The sequence below is a fragment of the Phalaenopsis equestris genome, unplaced genomic scaffold, assembly GCF_001263595.1.
Source record: "Phalaenopsis equestris unplaced genomic scaffold, ASM126359v1 Scaffold000159, whole genome shotgun sequence".
In the NCBI taxonomy this organism is placed as follows: domain Eukaryota; kingdom Viridiplantae; phylum Streptophyta; class Magnoliopsida; order Asparagales; family Orchidaceae; genus Phalaenopsis; species Phalaenopsis equestris.
In genome coordinates, this window is record NW_018164601.1 from 208,475 (window position 1) to 229,947 (window position 21,473).

General features: G+C 33.8%; 1 protein-coding gene across 2 annotated transcripts in view; it reads right to left on the reverse strand.

The window, feature by feature from the left end:
• Positions 1 to 224: 224 nt before the first annotated feature.
• The window catches only part of LOC110021982 (phospholipase A-2-activating protein), a 171,263-nt gene continuing 150,014 nt past the window's right edge, over positions 225 to 21,473 (reverse strand). The window contains exons 20-23 of one of the 2 annotated variants that reach the window (XM_020720727.1): positions 16,840 to 16,909; positions 16,651 to 16,716; positions 585 to 751; positions 225 to 462 (exon numbers count right to left, since the gene is read on the reverse strand). In XM_020720727.1, coding sequence (XP_020576386.1) covers positions 617 to 751; positions 16,651 to 16,716; positions 16,840 to 16,909 — 271 coding nt within the window. In that variant the 3' untranslated portion in view covers positions 225 to 462; positions 585 to 616. Of the gene's footprint in view, positions 752 to 16,650; positions 16,717 to 16,839; positions 16,910 to 21,473 lie in introns of both variants that reach the window. The other variant, XM_020720726.1, reaches the window with a different exon arrangement.

Sequence of the window (21,473 nt, forward strand, 5' to 3'; positions counted from 1 at the left end):
CTTGATGTTATAATAACACAATAGCACATGAATAACACACAATAACACATGAACAACACAGGAGGGAATATTCCTCGTGTTACTGCGCCATTTTTTTTTCCTGTCGCGTGGGGTGTCGTGGCGTGATTTCATTGGCTACGCACGTCACTTCTACATGCGTAGTACTGATGTAATATTTTTTTCCATATGAACACTATATAGCTTTGACTGGTTCAATAAAGTAGTTATTCCAATAGAACTGAATTAAGCAATTTGATCAGAAAAAGACTTCGAATGAAACAAATAAGACTGATGTCAAAATATTAATTGTTAGAAGCACAACCAAATGATCAATCGCAGTTATCTCACTGTTTTCTTCCCAAAACATCAGGCTCCCTGAAACTTCTTTCAGTTGTAAGGGCTCACCATTGCCAATTGCAGGGATGCCAATGTTGCAACAAAGCAATTTTGATACAAATAAGGCTGATCAGTCAGTCCACAGTGCAGTGTAAATACATGAAGAAAGGAAATCCATAAAGGGTGAAAGATTAATCCATAAAAATAGAAAGTGAAATGATGGATAAAGTAGAGCATTGATAAAGTACCAATTGAAGGAAGGATAATGGTAGTTAGGTAGTTAGGTAGATGCAAGCAAGTTTTCGATGTCGGCTCCTACCTCGGCAATCCTCGTGTCCTTGGAGGCTTTGGCCTCTCTAACTATGCTTCGAACATCGAAGGCAAGCGCAATTGATTTCACGACACCTTCTAGCATCTAAATATAAGTTAAGGATTGTAGAAGAAAGAAAATAGAATGGAGCAATGATATTCTTTTCATCTCATCATTAACGTAGTTCTAATAATGATGGAACCCCACAGATGGACGTTTTCTTGTTTGTGAGGATTGTGCCTTTAGTTAATCATCAAATTGATGAAATATAGCAGGAAAATGATGGATACATTAAATTGAGAGAAGGGGGGTGGGGGGAATATCATGTTTTTAGAAGTGATGATGTAAGCAGGCATTTTTATATCAGCCAAAATCTACATGCTCAAAAATGAAATAACAATATAGTAAAAAAAAAACAGAGGAAAAATTAGTCAACTGTGACCAGGTGGTAAGAAATACAGGTAGCAAAACGATTCAGTAAGAAAACATAGTCTTAGAATAAACATCAGAGATTTTCCTAAATGTCTGCCGCTATGAAGGTCAAATGCCATCGATTCAAATCCAAAATAAATTATTTTTCAGAAAGCACATGCTAAGCAAGATATACTTTTGAGATTTGAATCTAGTTTAGGGTTCTATTTGTAAATAGTAAATATAGAAGTCTAGAGGTTTATTTGTGAGAACATTGTAAGACTCTATATAAGCTCAAGTCATTAATGAATAAAACAAGTTATTAGAGCAATTATTTCTTTATGGTATCAGAGCTAAACCCTAACTTTAGCTGTTGCTACAGTGCCGCCACAGTATTGTAGCTCCTCTTTCGACCGACCAACTTTTCATAAGAACGAGAAAGAAGGAGGCTTCGGCTTCAAACATAGAGAAGAAAGAAACGCTAAGGGTGGCGAGGACTTCTGGCGTCAGTCATGGATTGCGTGAACGGTTTCGGTGCAAGGAAGAAAGAGGTGCTGGCGGTGAAGAGGGCTTTTGGTGCCAGTCTTGGATTGCACAAACGATTTCAGTGCAAAAAAGCGTGAGCGGTTTTGATACAAGGATTTTGGAGTTCTTTGTGTGCCGCAATCCTGCTCTTGCTATAAAAATGGAGAAGCGGCTTTGTTACAGTGAAGCATGAGTGGCTTCTGTACAAGGACTGCTGAATTCTATGTACGCTGCAATTTTACTGTTACTATGAAACTAGAGAAGGGCTATAAACAGTAGAGACAGAAGCAAAGGTCTTAAAATCGACAAAGAGTTTTTTCAAATAAGGGAGGAGCGGCCTTGTGATTGAGGATGTCAGGAGATAGAGATAGTGTGGGAGGTAAAAGATTAGAGCTTCTGAGGAAGATAAATCCTAAATTTTTGAAGGCTTTGGTCAGGCTCATACAGAGAGGTAACATCTTGACGGAAGCCTCTACCTAAGCACGTACTCTAACACAGGTGAAGATAGATCCTGAAGTTTTGAAGGTCTTGGTCGGGCTCATACAGGGAGCTAGCATTTCGACGAAAGCCTCTACCTCAACACGTGCTAGCCAGATCTCCCTCCTGTGGATCTGAAGCTTGATGGACTGGCTGCGTATCTAAGTTGGTCGCGTCAAATTGAGGGTGCTCTAGTAGGTAAGAGACAAGAGGGGTATCTGACGGGAGTCAAGGCTGAGCCAGTGTGTGACAGTGGTGAGGGAGATAAGTGGAGGATCATACACGCCTTACTTAACACCTGATTTCTCAATTCAACGGTTCGATCAATTGCCTCAGCAGTGGATAGAGCTTGAGATGTGAAGGACATCCGGGCAAAGCTAAAGAGGACCTATGCTGGATCTGAGAACAATATGAGAGTGTTCCAGAATCAGCGTGGCATAGAGACGGTGGTACAGGGTGATAAGCTGATTCAGGAGTACTCCATAGAGCTGAAAAAGCTGTGGAATGATCTTGATCATTTCTTACCTATGTCGAGCTGTGATGATCAAGGGTGCAATAAGGGGGATATCTTTGCTCATATGGGAACTATGCAAATTTTGACTCGTTTGACCGGCCTTTGATCAAAGGAGATTAGTCATCCTAGCCCAGACAATGACCCTTTACTGGATAAGGCCATTGCTGCGATGATACAGGCTAAAAGTCGCATGAGGATCATGAGTTTTTCGAGATGTTGAAGAGAAAACATAAAACCGCAGATGATGGGGTTGAGAATGCATTTACCCGTTGTTATCAAAGGGTAATATTGCTACTTATGCTTACTCTAACAAAGGTACTTGTGATACACATGCTCTTGCCGCTATTTCCACCATAATATCACTAGAATGGATAATAGAATTTGGTACAACTCGACATGTGACAGGTACTGCTAGAGATTTCTCTTCCTATACTCATTTAGCAGTTCTAGAGAGTATCAAAACTACAGATTATAACACATATTGTAGTTGGTAAGGGTATAATGAAGCATAACGATTCAATGACTTTGTCCAATATTTTGTATGCTCCTTTTCTAGTGAATCTTTTATCCATTAATGCCATTATTCTCCAACTAAAATATGTTGTTTGAATTGATATTCAGAAGGCGGTCTTTCAAGATAAAGGAACAAGTCAGATACTTGGAACTGAAACGTGGCATGACGGACTTTGATACTTGGATAGAGAGGAGATGAACTCAACTTCGACATCCATGGTAGAAAGTGTCGAGTAGGATAAGGAAATCTGGGAGGAGTGTGGAAGATACCTTACTTGTAACGCCCAAATTTCATAATACCAGGTAAAGTTTGGCACAATTGAAATGTACCCCAAAATTTTCATCATCCAGAATTTGATCAAAATAATTTTATTAATTCTATACATGAAATCGATCAAATTGATATAAAGTATTGTATGTAAATTGAGAATGAATTGAGAGTTATTAAATATTGAAAATATAAGTTTTATTAAATTGATAAATCCTTAATTAATCCTCCCTTAATCCTGTCAGCATTGTAGCCCACCGACTTACGTTTTTTTATTTCATTCAATCGTTGAATGGGGAGTCCCGAGCTTCGCATTTCCTTCTCGATTTCCCTTCTCTCTTCCATTCCCCTCTCCCTGTTTGTTTAACGTCGGTAGAAGTAGGCGAGACCCGCTACCCTTGCTACAGTGCAAGGGTCGTGAGATAGGTTGCGAACAACAAGAACCGAGTGGCCACCTGCGTACCGCAACTCGCAATTCGAAGCTCTGGGGTGATTTCAGTAAGCATAAATCCCTCTATTTTGTTGTACTAGGTTTCATTTCCTTCATCACCCTTCCGTTTTGACGTTTGCATCGTTTTTCGTGCTTTTCTAGTTTTTGGTGGTCATCGAAGGCACTAAGTTTGAATCGGAAGTGTCGTATATGGTCTTGCGAACTTCTAAAAGTTAGCATGAATTTAGAGAGAAGTATGGTATAAGGTGATAGAAACAACTGAAAGAGAAATTGGTATTTTTGGGAGAGCAAATATATGCCAAACAGTCCTTTTGAGGTATGTTTTAGGCTTTAATGTCATTTTTGGGTTATTAGACACTATAAGCCGAAATTTAATAAATTTATATGATGTCTATGTTTTCATGGTTGTGTTTACGAGACAACGAGCTCGAGGTTAGCGTATAGAAACTCGTAGTAGGGCTGCTCAGTATAATCAGGTGAAATAATCTTGTGTTAAATTAAGAAAAATACTCTTCTATAGATTTCATATGATTTCTAGTTTGACACTGATACATTTAGAAATTCTGGCATATTATAGATAAATATCTGCAAATAATTTATGAATGCTACATGTGACTCTATGCTATTTTATGATACAAATTATTATGCATAAGACACTAATTGCTTGCATGTATTTATTCTACAAATGATTATGAAATACTTGATTGCAAGAATTATGCTTTATAAAAGGTCTGATGAATGCTGCTATAGAAATGTCACAACAAACATTAAGGGATAGATTATTATATGAGTGCTTGCAAGTACATTATGCAATGATGCATTCCCGACTCCTGATATTTATACGGGGACAAAACTCTGAGAGTCGTTGGAATTAGGGAGTGACAGAACGTTAGGAAACCGTGTGTATCGAGGGAGCTGTTGCTAATTGCTATGTTGAGGGAAACTCAAACTTTATCGATAGTTTATATCGCCTTTGAGTAGAGTAACGATTCATGAGAAAATAACATGTAAGAAGTTGAATGCTATACATTAAACAAGTGAGATTCTTATGATATGACATCTATGAAATGAATGAACATGTTTATACTTATGATTTCCTACTTACTACCTGCCTGTTACACTATAGTTAATTTTTATAAAATTTATACCTGCTCTCTTTTCATGTTTTTTTATTATGCTAGCATGTTACGATTGTATGTAGACCTGTATAATTTCATTTGAATATGCAAGTTACTTTCTTTCTATGTTTAAAATCTTATTTTATCCCTAATTATTTTACTGAGCAGTGATGGTGAGAGATTGGTTCATGTGGAAGTGATGCACTATTCTGTGACGAGGGATGAATCGACTGAGCCCTAAAATAAGAAAAAACCCCGAGGTAGTAAGATTCAGGCAGTACATGGAGCACTATTCTGTGACGGGGGACCTTTTGCGACAATGCAGAACATCATCCTGATTGTTTTGGGTGACAATATGATATTGTTCAGTTTGTTTCATACACTAACATATCACTGTACATGGAGCATTCGTTGCATCTTTAAACACCGTCTCAATACCAAGTATTGGCAGGGAGCTTCAGAGGATCCCAAGTGAAAAATGACCATGAATGAGAGTTCGGGGCTCATGATAAAAACTAAATATAGAAAATAGTAGCACCACCAACAGGAAAAAAAACAGTTGGGTGCAAGTGGATCTTCACAGTAAAACAAAATCCTGAAGAGAAAATAGATCGTTATAAGGCATGATTGGTGGTGAAAGTGTACAGTTAAACGTCTGACATTGACTATGAAAAGACTTTTGCACCAATAATGAAGATGAGCACAGTGAGAACATTGATTTTTCTGACAATAAATGGTGGGTGAATGTTACACCAACTCAATGTAAATAATGTGTTTCTTCATGATAAGTTATTGAAGGTGTATATAAAGATACTATCAGGATTCAGTATATGTCAGATAGTAGACAATGTGTACAAGATCGAGAAGTTACTTTATGACTTAAAACAATCTCCTCAAGCTTGATTTGACAAGTTTAGAAAAGCTTGGTAAACATGGGATATCGGCAGATCATTACTGATCATATGGTATTATTCCGTCAAAATGGAGATCACACCACTATGCTTGCTGTGTATGTTGATGACATAATTCACTGAAGATGATGTGTCACACTCCAACCGACCCCCCTTTTAAGGGTCGACTAAGGTGCGGTAAGGTGAATAATTTGATCAGATTAAATTGTCAACAACACTTATCCTGACTTGCAGAATCAAGATCCACTGACTGATGAACTTATCTAACTAAATTGCCGTGAATATACATAATATATTGCATTTAATAATTCATTTATATATATATACTCAGAAGCGTGAAAAATCATAACTTCAAAACATGTGAACTATACAAAGCTACTAAAAACAATATAAATAAAAAAAGTACCCAAAAGTTGTACAAGCTTTCAAAATTATACTGTGCAAAAACTGTACAAATCACACCGGTGCTCCTTAACCATTCCTGAAGTAAATGTAGAGTGAGCAAAAATAAATTAAGTGAAATAATCAAACATAAAATAAGATTTTATACACATAAAAGAAACAACATACATATTCATGTGAAACCATACATGCCTACACATAAGTTAAAACATATTAGAATTATATAAAACAAGGAAAAAAACAGGCAGTGTAGAAAATCATGACTGCAGTATAAAACATGTAGTCATAAGAATGTAATCATAAGCATGTTCATAATAATATAGTCATAACAATGCCACTATAAAAGTGTCATATCAAGGTCATCATAGCATAACGATGTCATTTGTAAATGTATATACTTCAATTATTTTCATATCTTATCATATCATGTGTCGTCACTCTGCCGCAAAGACCATATTAACTATTAATAAAAATTGATCCTTCAACAAAATAGTTATCAATAACCCCTCTGATATCAACGATTCCTTACGTTATGTCAGCTTTTGATTACAACGATTTCCAGTTCCGTCTCTGCTTGAACATCAGGAGCCGGGAATATCAAATCAATGCATAACATACTTGCAAGTACTCATATAATAATCTACCAATAACATTCATTGTGACATTTCATAAAGCATAATATTTTTAGCACACATTCAAAAACATTTTATATATCATATGTATGAATTATAGAAAATGAATACCTGCGAGAAATTAATATCATAAACATAGTCATAACATAATAACATCACATGTATCATAAAAGAAAATCAACTTGCATTCATGCATTCAATGCATGTATTCCTTCATAATATGAAGAAAATTCCAAATGCATGAATATCAAATGTGGAATCACATAAAAACTTATAAACAATTATTTTGATTGAGTAGGGTTACGATAAGTTCCCACACTTTTGTCTCGAGTTTGCCGCCTCGTGTAAGCACTTTGAAATTCTTAGGCAACTTAGGGTTTCATGAAAAATGATTTATAACGTGCATTAACCCAAAACATGACTCATTTGCCAAAACAAACCTCAAACGGGCTTTCTTGGCAAAACACGACCTTTCTCCAATATGCATAAATTTCCACCCTTCTCTTTTTAACATCTTAACCCTCCCTTCCCCTTTCATGATTTAGTGCTAAAACCGTTACGGAAGCTCACAAACCAAGTTTGACGCTTGGTCACTGAAAACGGAGAAGATGCACCAATTCGTAGCAAACATCAACGAAAATAAGAGGAAGAAAATGAATGTCTCAAATGTCACTAAAATGAGTTTTACCTTTCGTTTTTTGCTTCGGAACCTCAATTTCAAGAGCTGCGGCTGTTGGCCTTGTGCTCGCCTCTCTGCTCACAACAGTAACCCAATCCATTGAAGTATCATGGAAGAGAATTTGGGAGAGAGTTGTTAGCAATAGTATATGCTTTTGATAAATTTAGATCATATTTAATTAAAACTCATTGTGTAGTGCATACAAATCATTCTGCTATTAAGTATTTAATGAAAAAGAAGGATGCTAAATCTAGACTTATGAGATGGATTCTGCTTTTGTAAGAATTTGATTTTGTAATAGTAGATTGGAAGGGGATTGAAAATCAAATTGCTGATCATTTGTCCTGGCTTGAATTAGAAAAATCACTTTGTTTTTAAAATGAAATTAATAAACATTTTCCATATGAAAAATTATTCACTATTAATGACTGGCGTGTTCCGTGGTATGCCGACATTGTGAACTTTATTGTTGGTGATATTATACCCTATGGAATGACATATGAACATAAGAGAAAATTTATTTCTGTAGCTAAGACTTATTTTTGGGATGACCCGTTTTTATATAAATAAGAAAATGATCAGATTATTCTAAGATATGTACCATTAGAAGAAACTTATGAGATTATCCAAAAATATCATAATTCTGATTTTATGAGACATTTTGGTGTTGATAAAACAACATACAAAATTTTACAATCTGGATTTTATTGGCCTACAATTTTTTAGAGATGTTAATGCTTATATAAAAACCTCTTTCCCTCTCACAGTTATTCAATTGAATCCAGAGGATGAAAATCACGAAAGAAGTTGGTGGCAACAGCGTAGGGGCGGGATTAGAAAAAAATTAAGGTTTAATTAAGTTGATTATACTTATAACTTTTGGATATTCTCTCTCAATCCAATCATATTAAATATATAGGGCTTTATATGGAATTGATCGTTTTCACGAGCAAAATTTTATAAAAATAATTTGATTGAAATCTGAGAGGTGCGAAAATTTAGATTATTTAAAATTTGCCAAAAATCTTTACTTAGTTCCCAAATTCTAGGCGTTACAACTCTCCCCTCAAAAAAATTTAGTCATCGAAACTTATAACTTTACTTAAATAGAGAGATGTTTTTGTCAAATGTTTTTTTTCCCCACGTAACTTCCTTTTCAGCCACGAGTTTCCACTTTATCTTGACAAAAGGAATTTGTCGGTTTCTCAACTTCTCAATATTTATTTCTAAAATGCTTTCGGACTCTTCAATATACATTAGATTTTTCTGCACATCATTTTCTTCATGTGAAATCTTTTGCTCTGAGTTTGAAACTTTTTTTCTCATTGAACAGTGAAATACATCGTGAATATCCAACATATCTACAGGTAATGCTAATGTTTAGGAAATTAGACCGATACTTTCTATAATTTTAAACGAACCGATTAATCTGGGACACAACTTGCTTCCCTGACCAAATCTGACGGTACCTTTTACTGCCCCGACTTTCAGAAATATGAAATCTTCAAATTCAAATTATACTGCTTTTATGCATTGGATCATAATATTTCTAATGTTGATCTTGAACAACTTTCTATTTGTCTTTGATTAATTTAATTTTCTTTGAGGCTTCATCAACTAACTTCGGGCCTAACATTTGATGCTCACCCCTCTCAACTTAACTTAATGTAGTTAGACATTTCCTGCATTACAATGCTTCATAAGGAGCTATTTTGATACTGAGCTGATAGTTATTGTTGTATGTGAACTTGATCAATGGAATATAATCTTTCCAATTGTCTTAAAGTCGAGAAAAGAAAGCTGCGACAAATCTTCCAATACTTAAATTGTTCTTCCTGATTGTCCGTCGATTTATAGATCAAATGCTGTGCTAAAATGCAACTACGTATCCAAAACTTGCTGAAAACCTTTCTACAACCTAGACGTGAATCTTCCATCTCTGTCCGAAACCATAACTTTTGAAAATATCAATTTCAAATCCTTACAGATTTTAGTGCTACCTGGAAAAATTGTGTAGCCTGAATGATGAACTTCATGTAAGATTTTCAGTCTTAAACTATAATCAACAAGTAGACATAACTGCAGCTTATTTCTGATTACACCATCTTTATCAATAGTCATATCAACCCTCTTTCCTGATTGATAATGTTTCAAGAGTTACAAATATTCACTATTACCTTTTTGAGCTGCCTTGCTTTTAATTAATCAAAATAGGTTGCACTGCCAATTGATGTAAATACACAATATTTTGTAGTTTTCTAATTTTTAACTATAAGACACCAATTTCTTTACTTAGCTCTAACCTTTGAATGATAATCTAGCTTGCACTGCCAGTGGATTTATGACACAATGCATAAGCAACAATATTTGCTTGTCTATGACAAAATTATATAGCCAAATCATAGTTTTTTATTAGCTCTAAGTATCTTCACCGCATCAAATTCAACTTTTTTTTTGTCTCAAAACGTACTTCAGACTCTGATGGTCGGTGAATACTTCACATTTCACTTCATACAAGTAATGTTATCAAATCTTGAATACTTCACATTTCACACCATACATTTTTATACAAATAGATCAGGCATCCGTTAATTTCTCTCATGTGGCTTCAATTGTTTGGATGCATAAGGTATCACCTTTTTATCCTACATTAAAACACAACCCAAACCTCGTAACGATGGGTCACTGTAAATTTGGAAACCTTTTGTACCTGATAGAATAACTAACACTAAAACATTGGTCAAATATTTCTTCAACTCTTGAAAACTGCGCTTACATTCTACATTCCAATAAAATTGGATAATTTTCTTTATCAGCTTGGACAAAGACATAACTATTTGTGAAAAATTCCTTTACAAATTTCCTGCAATATCCAGCCAAACCAAAAAAACTGCATACCTCAGTAACATTCTTTGGAGTAAACAATTCCACAATTGCCTTCACCTAAGGACATACTAAGATTCCTTGGCCGCTGATAATATGCCCAAAAAATGCAATGCTTCTCAGCCAAAATTTACATTTCGATAATTTCACATATATTGATTCCACCTCAACAACTCCAACACAATCTTCAGATGCTTGACATGATCGTTGTCAGATTTTGAATATATCAAAATATCATCGATAAAAATAATGACAAACTGATCTACATGAGGCTTGAAAATTCGATTCAACTTTATAAATACAACGAGAGAATTGATTAAGCCGAAAGGCATAACTAAGAAGTCGTAATGACCATACCTGGTCTTAAAAGTTGTCTTAGTTATAACTGTCTCCTAACTCTGACTTGATGATATCCTAAACTCAAATCAATTCAAAAAAATACAATAATATCTTCTAATTAATTGAATAGATCATCGATCCTCGATGATATTGTTCTAAATTGTCACTTTGTTCAACTCTCTGTAATCAATACATGGCTGCATTTATCCGTTTTTTTTCTTCACAAGCAATACTGAAGCACTATAAGGTGAATTGCTTGGCCTGATAAAATCCATATCTATTAGTTCCTGTAATTGAGATTTCAATTCTTGCAAATCCTTCGAAGCCATCCTGTACGAATAATTGAAAATTGTAGATGTCCCTAGTTGTACATCAATACCAAATCCAACTTCTCATTCTGGTGGTAGCATTAAGAATTCTTCAAGAAATACATCAAAAAATTCAGCAAAAATTGGAATGCTTTTCAATTCTTGTACATTTTTATTCAACACTTATAATTTAGGTAAGAACACTAGTTAAACTCTTCAAAAATATTTTCGAACCCACTGCACTAATCAGGGAAGATTGTGCATTTTAATCAAATAAAATATAAAATGACTTTTCACCAGACAATCTGAATTTCACATGCCATTTTCTAGAATATAACTATAGCTAAATGCTTTATTGATCAATTCATTCTCAGCATGACATTAGAATTCTGAATTGATATTATAATCAACTATGCTTGCATCTTCTTATCGTGAATACTAACATACACAACACATTTTCTATTTGTATAAAAACTACTCCCTGAAGGCAATAAAAACACACAAAGCAAGAGTAAGATACATAATATCAACATGTAAACTAGAAGCAAACTCATCAGAAATAAAAAAAATGCAATTCACCCCAATCAAATAAAATAATGCTAGAACGATCTTAAATTAGAATCGCACCTGCAACAACTTCAAATTCTTTGGTTTCCTATGGGATAATTACAAAAACTCAAGCTTTTACTAGTTGCACAGTTCTGCGCTCTGAAGTTTCACTCTTTGCTTGAGTTGAAGGCTTTCTCGAAACTTGGAATTTGCAGGACTTGCTGCCTTCCAAATATTTATTGGGTTGTCCCTGTCCTTGAATTGTTAGTGGTCTGTTGTCTCTTTTCTTTTCCTGTGGACAGTTTATTTGAATATGACCTAACAGTCTACATTTGTAGTATTTTCTAAAACCAATCTAACATTGCCCAAAATATATTTTTCCACAACTTTCACAATTGACTTGTCTACTCGAGACTGCTTCTGCTTACCTTCTTATTTAATTTTCTTGCTTTGGAATCCTTTGGCAAAATCCTTTTACTTGTCGCTTGAGGTGGCACTGTTAACTGGAAAAATTCAGCTCATTTTCACTTTGTCTGACTCTTTCAACTAGAACCGAGAAATCATTTATTTCCAACAGTGCCAAAGCCAACTCCAACTAATCTCTAAAGTCGCACAAAAAACAGAGGCATTTTTCTTCCCGAGTACTAACATATTGAAGTGCAGATCTGAATAGAGAAATAATTTTTTCCCCATATTGCATTATTGATCTAGACCCCCGAGTCAGATTGAAGAATTTGACTTGCAATACTAATCTAATCAAAAGCATAACAAATCAATCTTTAAAGACTTTAACAAACTCATCCTATTGAATCAGTGGAAGAGGTGTCAAAAGAAAATTTTCTCTATCCTACGCTTGTCACCATCTTTGTGTCTTCTGACATGAAAGCGACTAACACTACTCTCCAGGTTTTCAAACAAATCATACTATCAAGAATTTTTCTGATCTTCAGAAGCCAATCTTCAACATCTATAGGGTCACTGACATTCTTGAATGCAGGAGGCTTAAAAGATTGAAAGATTTTCCAATGGCGATCAACTCTGTCTTAGCTTCAGATCTGGGCCTTGTACTTGTGAAAAATCTTCCAATAACAACCATTTTTGTCGACCACTTGGAATATCAATAGAACGATGTCCTGTAGCTTAGTTGCTCCGGTCCTCATTTGCTCTATTTTGATTATCATTTCTGCTCAAAATGTTTTCATATCTTATTTTTTGCTCCACACTTGGTCTAAGAGATTGATCATCAATACTTTCTAATTCTCCTTCAAATGTATTTATCTATATTGACAATAACTATTACTCAAATGCAATTTATCATAAAATAATTATATCAAGCATGCATGATATTTTAAGTCGTATGAGATAACTACCCCAAATTCATCAACCTATAGTTATGAATAAATCAATTCATATTTAATCTCATTCTTAGTTTATATAAATCTAATACGCTTCCATCTTTCTCTTCATCCATTAACCATACTCTGATAGCACTTTCTATCACACCCCAACTTGTCCCCTTTTAAGAGTCAAATAAGATGCTACAAAGATGGCCAATTCGACCAGACTAAATATCACCAACACTCATCATGACTTGCATAATCAAAACGAAGTGAGTGATGAAAAAGTCAAACTAAATTGCCGCAAATATATGTGATATATTACTTTTCATAATTCATTCATATTTATATACGAAAGCGTAGAAAACCATAACCTCAAAACATATAAACTATATAGAGCCGTTAAATCCAACATAAACAAAAGTACCCAAAAGTTGTACAAATAACCAAAACTATACAGTGCAAAAGCTATACAAATAACACCTAATTACTCGCTCTGGTGCTCCTTGCCCCGTCTTGAAAGTAAACAACTTAGAGTGAGCAACAACAAACTTAGTGAAAAAATCAAAACTAAAATAAGATTTTATATCTGAAAAAGTAACAATATGTATGCTCATATGAAACCATACATGTCTACACAAAGTCGCGCATTAAAATCATATAAAACAGGGAAAGGAAATAGGTAGTGTAAACAAACATGACTGTTTTATATAAAACATGTATAATTATAAGCATGTAATCATAGACATATTCATAGTACTATAGTCATAGCAATGTCATCATAACATTGTCATCATATCAATATCATCATAGCATAGTAATGTCACTTGTAAATGTATAAACCTCAATTCTTTTCATGTCCTGTCATATCATAGATCATCACCATGTCATAAAGATCATATTAACTTTTGATAAAGATTGGGCCCCCAACATAACAATTAGTAATAACCCCCTAATACCAACGATTCTTTTTGTTATGTCACCGTCTAATCACGACACAATTCGAAGTTTCCTTGCCGCCTAAACACCATGAGTCGGCAATGTCATCTCCTTACATAACACATTTGAAAGCACTCATATAATAGTCTACCATAATATTTTTATGACATTTCTTAAAGCATAATACCTGTAGCACACATTCATAGACATTTCATAAACCACATGTATGAATCATAACAAATGAATGCTTTCAGATAATTAATATCATAAACATAGTTAATGTATCATATCATAATCATAACACAATGACATCACATCTATCGTAACAAGAACTCAACTTCTATTCATACATTCAATGCAAATATTCATCCACAACATACAAGAAATTCTAAATGCACAATAAATATATCACACATTCATAGACATTTCATAAACAACATATATGAATCATAACAAATGAATGCCTTCAAACAATTAATATCATAAGCATAGTTAATGTATCATAGCATAATCATAACATAATGACATCACATGTATCGTAAGAAGAAATCAACTTCTATTCATACATTCAATACAGATATTCATCCACAATATGTAGGAAATTATAAATGCATCGATTTCAAATGTGAAATCACATAAAAACCCATAAATAATTATTTTTCTTAAGTTAACACAAGATTATTTCACATGACTTAATGGAAAAGCCATACGATGAGCTCCTACATGCTTGTCTCGAGTTTGTCGCCATATGTAAATAACATGGAATTCTTAGGTAATTAAGGGTTTCATGAAAATTGATTCACAACGCACATTAACCCAAAACATGACTCATTTGCCAAAATAAACCTCAAATGGTGGTCTTCTAGGCATAACCCAACCTTTCTCTGATCCACCAAAACCTCTCTCCTCTTCTTTTTAACAGCTCAATCCTCCTTTCTTCTCTGTTGATTTTGTGTTAAAACCCTTATGGAAGCTCACAAACCAAGTTCGAAGTTCCGACAATATGTCGATGCTTACTACAATTGTCAGAAATGGAAATGATGCACGAATTTGTAGCAAACGTCAAAACAAAAACAAAAGAAATGAAATGAATGTCGTTGCTAAAATGAGTTTCGTCAAAACAAAAACAAAAGAAATGAAATGAATGTCTCAATTGTTGCTAAAATGAGTTCCATACATTTCATTTTTGCCCCAAAACCTCAATTCAAAGGTTGTAGGTCTCGAGCTTGTGCTCGCCTCTCTGCTCGTGCTATAGTATAGTAACCTGAGTCGCTGCAGCGTCATGAAGGATAATTCAAGAAACAAGGGAGTGCTAAACGACATTTCACATGATCCTTTCCATCTCTCAGCCATTTCATCAAATAGAATGGCCGAAAATCACGAGTGAGGTCCATGACTATAGTTCATAGGTGGGATTAGGGAGGGTTTGAAAAATAATTTAGATTTAATTAAGGTAATTATATTTATAACTTCCAGATTTTATATCTCTCAATCCAATTATAATAAATATATAATGCTTCATATGGAATTGATCGTTTTCATGCACAAAATTATAAAATTAATTTGACTGAAATCTGAGGGGTGCGAAATATTTAAGATACTTCAAATTTCTCAAAAAAATCTTAACCTAGTTCTCAAATTCTGGTGTTACATGATGAGGCAGAGAATGCTCAAGTAAAGCTAAGATTAAACAAACAATTGGAGGTGAAGTATCATTGGGATTGAGGTGGCCCGTAGACCAGAGGGGTAATATTGTCTCAGAGGAAGTATGTACTAAATATCCTCACAGAAAAATTATGTTAAGATGTAAGCATGCAGTTTCTCCAATTGATCAAAAGGCCAAGTTGAGCGTAGAGACGGGAAAGCTAGTTGATCATGAGAGGTGCCAGAATTTGGCAGGTCATTTGATCTGAGTAACACTCGTCCGACATCTCATTTACAGTGAGTATGGTGAGTTGCTAGATGCATGATCCAAGAGTCATATGGAGACAGTGTATCGGGTTCAAAAGTACCTGATGCGTGCTCTAGAGTTGATTTTCAAGAAGAATAGAAATGTAGGCATTGAGAGTTTTCTGACCCTGACTGGGCAAGTGCGGATGAAGAGAGGTCCACATCAAAATACTGCATGTTCGTAGGGGACAACTTGGTCTCTAGGAATAGCAAGAAACAATAGGTAGTAGCGAGGTTAACAACAGAGACGGAGTACAGGACCATGACCTTAAGAATTGCCGAGATGATGTGGCTGAGAGCCATATTGGTAGAGCTTAAGGGGGACCAAGAAACTCAAATGAAGTTGTGGCACGACAAGAAGTTAGCAATCAACATTGCCAACAATCTGGTGCAACCCGATAGAACCAAAAATGTGGAGATTGATAGGTTCTTCATTAAGGCAAAGCTGAATAACAAACTACTTAAGCCAAGTTATGTAGCCATTGGAGAGTAAGTGGTTGATTGCCTCACCAGGACTTAGCTCATTAGCTCATTAGATTTGTCTAGGTTATGTGAAAAGATGGGCTTACTAAATATCCTTTGTTCACCTTGAGAGGGAGTGTTGAGATTTGTATCTAATTTAGAGTTCTATTTATAAATAGAACAAATAGAAGAAGTCTAGGGGTTTAATTGTAAGAACATTGTAAGGCTCTATATAAGCCCAACAAGTTGTTAGAACAATTATTTCTTTGATAACATAGATAATATGATATAATTTACTCCTGAAAAAATAATAGAAAAGTAGTTTTTAAAGGATACAAGTGATCCAATTGCAACCAGTGCTCGAAATTTTGAATCGACGTCAAGACTTTGATCCTCTGCAACCTGGGTATTATTGCAATATCAAACCAACATGAAATAAGCTGGAGCTAATCATATGGAGAAATATACAACATGTCAACAATTTCTGGAACATGCAGGATATGGAGTTAAATAATATTAATATACCCCAAGAGCAGCTGATAGAACTTGACCTTGGCCTTCAGCATCCTTCATTCCAATTAACAGCACAGAATAACTAAAAAAAAGGTTGATGAAAGGGTAAGAAAAAAGCTTTACTGATGCAGATTGGGTCTCTCTAGACAACAAAACATTTAAGTATAATATGGAAAGCCAATTTAAAACTTCTCTCAACAAATTTGAAGAAAGAGAACTTCAAATAATCAGTGTGACCAAATAGTTTAAAAAAGTCACCAAACAACAAAGAGAGCAAAAAAATAAATGGAAATTTAAGATTCTATTTATAGAGAAATCGTGGAAGTCAGAATGTCAAAATATTAAATCCAAAGTCATCATTTCAATCAATCAAAGAGAACAAAATTTCAACAAACATTTATTTTAAAAGATTATGCAAAGGTTTAAAATAACGTGCACTCTAGAAACTCAAATGACCACGCACAAATCAAATTTCAAGCAACCAAAACACAAATTATATAATCTTTCCAGCAAAAAAAAAAAAAGATTAAAGAGAACGGCTCATGATTCATATAAGAGATTCTTCATTATCACAAAAAATATACATAAAAAAATAAACAAGATACTAAAGAAAAATTTCCTTTGCTAGATACTAAAGAAAAATTTCCTTTGCTTTTGGCAAGGAAAAACATATTGAGGATGACTTGAAGGCATTGCTGAATTTTCTAACTCGGTGCCTGTATAACATGATCAAGAATAACATCCTTAAAGACGGATCCACGATGAATCAAGAGGCAAAGCAAGTCAGAACCACTGCAAATTCATTCTTCTTGGAAGAAAAGGACTTCTTTCGAAGTGATGACTTCATCCTTCAACACATTCATTTCTTGCCAAATGCCCTAGCAACATCATTCGAAACATTATAAAAGCAAGTAGATAAAACAACGAATTTCATTGTAAGTCACTCAAATATATTTTCTCAACTTCTGAAAAAAATTGAAGATAAGAGACTATCTCCATAGTCTTTGTTTTATCAAGCTCAAAGTCACCTTGAAGGACGAATACCAATGTCTTCATTGATTCAATGTCCTCATTGATTCAAAGTACTTCATTAAACTCTCAAGCTTACTAATTGGAGCTGAAGCATATCGCTCAACACTCGCAACTTTACTAGGTCTCCCAATTTCAATTTGATCCTCTACAATTTGCTGCTTCAAAAGGTCAATAACTAATTTATTCCAAGTAGTTGATAACTCTTAGAATATGGATCCATGATGCATCAACATGATCAAGCATAGCATCCTTAAAGATGGATCCATGTGAATCAAGAGGCAAAGCAAGAACTCAGAACCACTAGCAAATTCATTTCTCTTAGAAGATAATGACTTCTTTCAAAGTAATGACTTCATCTTTCAATACATTTGTTTCCTGCCAAATGCCCTAGAAACATCATTTGAAACATTACGAAAGCGACTAGATAAAACAACAAATTTCTTTGTGAGTCACTCAAATATATTTTCTCAACTTCTGAAAAAAAAACTGAAGATCAGAGACCATCTCCATAGTCTTTGTTTTATCAAGCTCAAGGTCACCTTGAAGGACAAATACTAATGGCTTCATTGATTCAATGTGTTCATTAATTCAAAGTACTTCACTAAACTCTCAAGCTAGCTAATTGGAGCTCCACGACTTTACTGGATCTCCCAATTTCAATTTGATCCTCCACAATTAGCTGCTTCGAAAGGTCAATAACTAACTTATTACTAGTAGTTGATATCTTGCAAGGCATAGGTACAGATATCGTTCATAGTTGTCTTCATTAGTTCAATGAAGGATGATTCAAGCCAAAAAAAAAAAAAATCACAATTGAAATTTCATTTTGGGAGAGTTTTCAAAAGAAAATCAACTAAAAAAGGTTTTTATGATTTCATCTTTCTTACACATGAAAACCTACATAATTTTTTCTTCATGAATCTTCTAGCACTTATAGTTTGATTGCGCTCTTTAAATCTTTCTAGGAGCATTACTGCATAAATTGGTTTCATTTTTTCATTCCTCTTAAAAATTTATCGCTTTTTTTGGACACCTCTTGCACACTCATTTAGCACATCTTGGACATTTTTGAATGGCTCTTGGCACATTGTGTATATATAATGGGCATTTAGTACACACAAACCATGCCACTCCAAATATGAGAAGTAATATTTAAAATATATTATAGTTATAAGTACGATGATATAATAAAAATTATGATCTAAAAATTATTTTAAATTATAAAATAGAGATCTGTTTTTTCTTTTTTTTATTTTTTGAATGTCCTATCCAGCCCATGACTATATCCTATATTTTCAAGAATTTTCAAGTCCCATGTCAATCTCATATTTTGTCTAAATTTTCACTTCTGTGTCTACACATCATAGCGATTGAGAAATTATATAATAGAATACCAATATCATTCAAAAACATACCCATAAAGTCAAATATTCTGAATTATCCATGGCAATCTCAGAGCAATGGATTTTCCAATGAATAAAAGATCACCATAGAACAATAAATCTTCTAATGAATGGCAAATCATCACAGTACAAATTTGAAAATCAAAAGGCCGTAACACTCAACATTTAATGCAATTAATTACCAAATGATTCCAAATTCAAGCCAGACGTTTCTTAGAAAACCCAAAAACATTAGGACAAAAACTCATGAACAACAAAATAATCTCAGAACCATTTCAAGAAATAAATTACCATGTCAACAAAATGATCATAATCTCAATTTGGTTGATTAGACAAAAACCAAGGAATTGAGTTAGAGCTTGTTATTCCCAAATTGATTTTGAGGTCCTAGTAAGTCACTTTAATGTTAATATATAAAATAATCAAATTCTTATTGAGTATATATCTATTCATAGCTCATTATTCAATTTGATTATAAAAAAAATTATTTGATATAGCCTAATAACATGGTAAGAGTTCTCTACAAGTTAATTAAGTCATTGCAATAATCAAGATGATTTACAGGTAAATCAGGTTAAACCTTCAAGATGATATAGATGACAAAATTGACTCACTATGTAAACCTAGAGTGTTTAAAGATTTGAGAAAAGAACTCAATAATTGAAGCAACAAGATCCAAGATAAAAAATCCAAGGTTATGTGCCCTTGCGTGAATTTAGGGTGTCCTTGGTAGCTACAGATATGATTAAGTTTAGATCATTACAAGTCTTCACGATTGATGAACATATTAATAAAACTGACTAAATATAGTTTGAAAATTTATTTTAATTTTTTTAAAAAATATTTCGTAATATTTTGTAATTTTAGGAATTTATTACATTTAATTTTCAACATTAATTATTTAATTTCCATCACTAATATACAAAAGATATTTTAATATTAATTTATTTGTAATCGTATAGTTAATTGGTTAATCATTATGATAATAATTACCAATATGTGTTAACAAGTTCAATTAATTCTATATATTTCATTATACATATTGAACTGCTATAGTAATAGATTTATTGTAATGCCCAAATAACAAGATATCAGGTAAAGTTCGACACAATTGAAAAATTATTTCAAAATTTTTATCTTCCGGAATTTGATCAAAATAATTTTATAAAATTCTATACATAAAATTGATCAATTTCATATAAAGTACTATATATGAATTATGAATGGAGTGGGAAATATAAAATATTGAAATTATAAGTTTAATTAATTTAAATAAATCCTTAAATATTCTAATTTTCTCCTTAATCTCCCGTAACCTTACAATTCTCCACCGCCTCACGCCATTTATTTCATTGCTTTTGGTCGAATAGGATGAGTGTGCATTGATTTACTTCCCTCCCGAATTTTTTTCCTCCTCTCTCGCGATCTCCTCTCCCTTACTCCAGGAACTCGGAAGGCGAATCTAGTGAAGGATTGACTTGAGTACTGTAGCCAGTTCACAAGTAGGAGAGCTAAATAGAACACAGGGAAGCCGCAACTTGCGATTTGAAGTTTCGGGCTGATTTCTGTAAGCATGAATCCCTCTCTCATGTTAATTGAGGTTTTCATTTCCTTATTCACACTTTCGTTTTGACATTTGTCTCGTTTTTTGTGTTTTTCTCATTTCCTGTAGCCAATAGAGGCACAGATTTTGTGCCGAAAGTGCTGTAATTGATTTTGCGAGTTTCTAAAAATATTTTAGCACGAAATCAATGAGAAGGTTTGAGGTGATAGAAATGAGGAAAAGTAAAATTGGTGATTTTGAAAAAGTGAATTTATGCCAAAAAGATAATTTGAGATATGTTTTGGATAGTAAAAGTACATTTTTGGGTTAATGCATGTTATGAGTCAAATTTTAGGAAATCCTATATTGTCCATACGAGGTGTCGAGCTCAAGACGAGCATGTGAGGACTCGTCGTAGGGCTGCTCCGTCAAGTCAGGGGAAATAATCTTGTGCTAATTTCAGAGACATAACATTCTATAGGTTTTCATGTGATTTTTATTTTGAAACAGATGCATTTAAAACTTTCTGCGTATTGTAAATGGATACCTGCAATTGAAAATATAAATGCATGTTTACTTTTCTTACAATACATGTAATGCTATGATCAGACTACGCTACATATGCCTATGCATATGATATGGATTTCCTGTAGGTAATCATTTGTTAT